The 3,910-nt window shown below is 52.7% G+C and overlaps 1 protein-coding gene across 1 annotated transcript in view; it reads left to right on the top strand.

The window, feature by feature from the left end:
- Positions 1-669: 669 nt before the first annotated feature.
- The window catches only part of ISL2 (ISL LIM homeobox 2), a 6,702-nt gene continuing 3,461 nt past the window's right edge, over positions 670-3,910 (top strand). Inside the window, exons 1-3 of the mRNA XM_019533153.1 lie at positions 670-1,837; positions 2,619-2,808; positions 3,389-3,761. Coding sequence (XP_019388698.1) covers positions 1,780-1,837; positions 2,619-2,808; positions 3,389-3,761 — 621 coding nt within the window. The 5' untranslated portion in view covers positions 670-1,779. The remainder of the gene's footprint in view (positions 1,838-2,618; positions 2,809-3,388; positions 3,762-3,910) is intronic.

Raw genomic sequence — 3,910 nt, 5'->3', positions numbered from 1 at the left:
GGCGGCAAGTGCGGAGCGACGAGCCCTGGCCCAGGCAGAGGTGCTGCCTTCCCCGGGGAGGCGGCCGGCTCGGGCTCCTTGTCACCGGGCCCTCCCCTCCCCTCCCCGCGGGCCTGGCAAACGGGGCCGACCGCCCGGGCTGTCGCCAGTGGAAAGCGCCATGGGCCCTCTCCGCATCGCTTCAACCCCCGGCTTTTTTTAACTACAGGGAAATAATAATGCTACTACTAATAATTCCATCATAGTCATCATAATGATAATTATACGACTGCTGATAATGGATACTACTGATGATGATTGTGATGAATGACGGTGAACATCCCGGTACGGAACTTGCGGGCCTGGGGGTGTTCCCTGCGGTGATTGCTCGGGCAGATTTCAGCACGTTGGAAACGGCCCTTCGCCAGCCCTGTCTCCGGGGAGAGGATCTGAGAAGGTCGCTTTGGCCCCGGCTCATGGAAAGGGCTGGCAGTTTCTGGTGAGACTTGGCCATAGCTAGCTGCTCCAGCGATGCCCGAATGGAGAGGAACTGCAGGGAGAACATTTCCGCAAGGAAAAAAAAAATAATGATAATAATAATAACAACAGCAACAAGAAAAAGTCCAGCGAGGCGAGGTGTCCCGGGGGGTCGCTGCGATGGGGATGGGGGGGAAAGGGCAGAGCCCAGGAGGGGGCCCCTAGCAGAGAGGTGCTTGTTCAAAGCTGCAAGCTGATGATGGAAAAAAGGACAGGGACATGAAAAATGTATGAGCCAAAAACCTCCAACCAAGCTGCGACGGTCATTCGTTTCTTCAACGATGATGGGAGAAATAAACTGAATTTAAAACAATTTGTTGTGCTGGTTGGAAGAAGGAGGAGGGTTGCAATTTGGGTTTGAAGGAGCTATTGAAAGCTGCTGCTCGTTACAATCTGTTTTAAATATCTGTTAAGCTCCTGTTAGTTTGGAGAAATTTTGCAAATCAGGATCACATGCCCTCCAGTTTTCTTCCAACCGAAACAAGAAGATGAACCGGGTTTGCACAAAAGTGTCACATGAAGAGACGTCCTTTGTGGGCACTTCTCATGTTCACTAATAAGAAGCAGATGCTAATAATAAAGATAAATAGTAAATAAATGCTAGAATGATATAAACAGGAATCACTGGAATCAACCAAAACATGCAGACAATTCCTGGGATCTGAAGATGAGGCAGCTTGAGTTACGTTTCAGTAAAATACTGTACTAAAAAACGAAGTGAGCCAAACTCAGATTAGGCACAGGGGAGGAAATATTGAATCAACAAGAGGTGGAGACTTGAGCAATGAGCCCTGACAGGGGAATTCCCTTCCCCCAGCAGTGCGGTGCTGGGGACCAGCCTGGCTGGGAGCTCTCACACGAGTGCAATCACCAGCTCTTGAATGGGGAGCTCAGCTCCGGAGCGGCCGGGACAAGTCTCAGGGAACCGAGGAGCGGGCACCTCCGAGGGACTCACAGAAACAATCTTTGCGTGTTACACCGCGTTCTGCGTTCCATTGTTCACTCCTGGCCAATCAGGGCGCTCCCTCTCCCTCGCCTCCAATCGCCTCTGGGGCTGCTGCGGCAGCCCGGTGAGGTCACCGCTCCCCCTTCAGTCGGTGCGGGCCGCGGGCCGCTGCGTGCTGACATCATGCTGCGTGTGGGACAGGGCAGGCTCCGCTCCACAACTCCGCCGGGCTGGAGTAGTTAGTTAGCAAACAGCAGGCACTGGGCAGGCAGCCTCCTCTTTCTGCATCATAACACTTTGCACACATCTCTTTCTGCATGGTGGATATTATTTTTCATTATCCTTTTCTGGGTGCTATGGGGGATCATTCCAAGAGTAAGTCGATCGCTGGCATGAACGGTATTTGTCCATATTGTAACGAGCGTTGCGACGGGGATTCTACAAGTGGTTTATTTGCACTGATACTTTACGAGAGCATTTAAAAATCGGGGATTATTTTGCAGCTAGAAATATTTTCCTTTTATACGGTCTGTTGCTTTTGGTCGTTTTGAAATCCAAACCCTATTTTTCCTTGACGTGTCTTGATTCCAGGCTGCGGAACTCGTTGCTTGGTTTTTTTCTGTTTGGATTTTTTTTTTTAAACGTTGTAATTGAATGTTTGATTGGATCGTGCTCTGCCCATCCTTTTTTTTTACTAGGCACTAATGATGAATTATTAATATATTAAATGAAACACGTAGTAGAGGCACTAGAAAGGCCTAATCTTTTTCTTTTTTTTTAAAGGGGGTGCAGAATAAATGCAGCTGAAATACCGCCAGGAGATAAAATTCATCTCGTTTTCCTTTGTGTTTCAGTAGCTACCTGCTCTATATTTTTCAGTCTTCGTCTTTGCCATTGCACCTCCCAGTTGATTCTGTAAAATCTCCTTGCGGTCCGAGAGCTTACACAAGCGGTAATTTATGGAGAATGACTGCTGCCGTTTTTCAGCTTCGCGATTTAGCTTGCTTGCTTTCTGTCTGTCTGTCTGTCTGTCTTTCGCGTGCCTGAAAAAACTAAGGCTTGTAATGACTAGTGCCTCTGTGATTTCAAGCCGTGAGAAGTTCTCGCTAGGGTCGCGGTGCCGTTCTGAATGTCCTCTGCTCGTTTCCACCGGTAGAGAAGCCCGGGATTGCCATGTGTGTGGGCTGTGGGAGTCAGATCCATGACCAGTACATCCTGAAGGTCTCCCCGGACCTCGAGTGGCATGCAGCATGTCTCAAATGCGCTGAATGCAGCCAGTACTTGGATGAAACCTGCACTTGTTTTGTGAGAGATGGCAAGACATACTGTAAAAGGGATTATATCAGGTGATTCAAAAAGCTCTTTATCCACTTAAGGGCAAACAACCTTACCCCCCCCCCAAAAAAAAACAAAACTTCCCCGCTCCCTCCAGTTTCCTGAGAGCTCATTTCAGGAGTCGCCCCCCTCCATCTCCTCCCTGTGAAATTGCAGGTCCCTTGCCTGCCAAAGGACAGAGCTAGGGATGTTGCAGGCAGGACAGATGCACTTCCCGTCGATTCGGCTTTGTCCTTTGGAGACAGGAAGTCACTGGCAATTTATACAGGGAAATAGTGAGGCTGATGACGATGAGAATGATAATACTAATATAAATTGTGAGGAATAACCACAGCAGGAAACAAGAGACAATTGGGACCTGCAAAGCTTGTCACTTTCCTAATGGCTGGTGTGGAGAAACGTGGCGACCGGGGCGGGGGGGTTTCCTGTTGTGAATCCGATCCCCGCCGCGGAAGAGAGAGAGTGGGTGAGATCTCTCCTCCGGCGGGCGAGGCAGCCCCTGCCCTGCCCCGCCGGGTGGCTCGGGGGCGAGCAGGGAGCCGGGATCCGCGCGGGTGAGCGTGTCTCCTCATGGCGCCTTCCCTCCCGCAGGCTGTTCGGCATCAAGTGTGCCAAGTGCAAGGTGGGCTTCAGCAGCAGTGATTTGGTGATGAGAGCCCGGGACAACGTGTACCACATCGAGTGCTTCCGCTGCTCCGTCTGCAGCCGCCAGCTCCTGCCCGGGGACGAGTTCTCGCTGCGGGACCACGAGCTGCTGTGCCGGGCGGACCACAGCCTCCTGCTGGACAGGAGCGCGGCCGACAGCCCCCGGAGCCCGGGCCACCTGCAGAGCGCCAGGGCCCTGCATCTAGCAGGTAGGCGAGCCGGGCCCTGCGGCCCTGCGGGTGGGAGCGGCTCTCGCGGCCTGGCTGGAGGCGGAACTCGCATCCCAACGTTACGTGGTATCAGCACATCCCGTATCAACGTAACTAACATAAGATTATATAAGATACGCCTGCCCATGCGCTGCATTGACTGGGGTGCCTCCCCGACCCACCCAGGCTGCACTGAGACCCGCACCGCGCGGTGCCAGTGCGGCGCCCCGAGCGCGGCCGGGCAGGGCCCGCGGGCGGC

This window comes from Crocodylus porosus, unplaced genomic scaffold (genome assembly GCF_001723895.1).
Source record: "Crocodylus porosus isolate Cpor-Errol unplaced genomic scaffold, CroPor_comp1, whole genome shotgun sequence".
Classification (NCBI taxonomy): domain Eukaryota; kingdom Metazoa; phylum Chordata; order Crocodylia; family Crocodylidae; genus Crocodylus; species Crocodylus porosus.
Note: the sequence above shows the minus strand (reverse complement) of the source record. Positions and strands in the feature narration are given on the sequence as shown.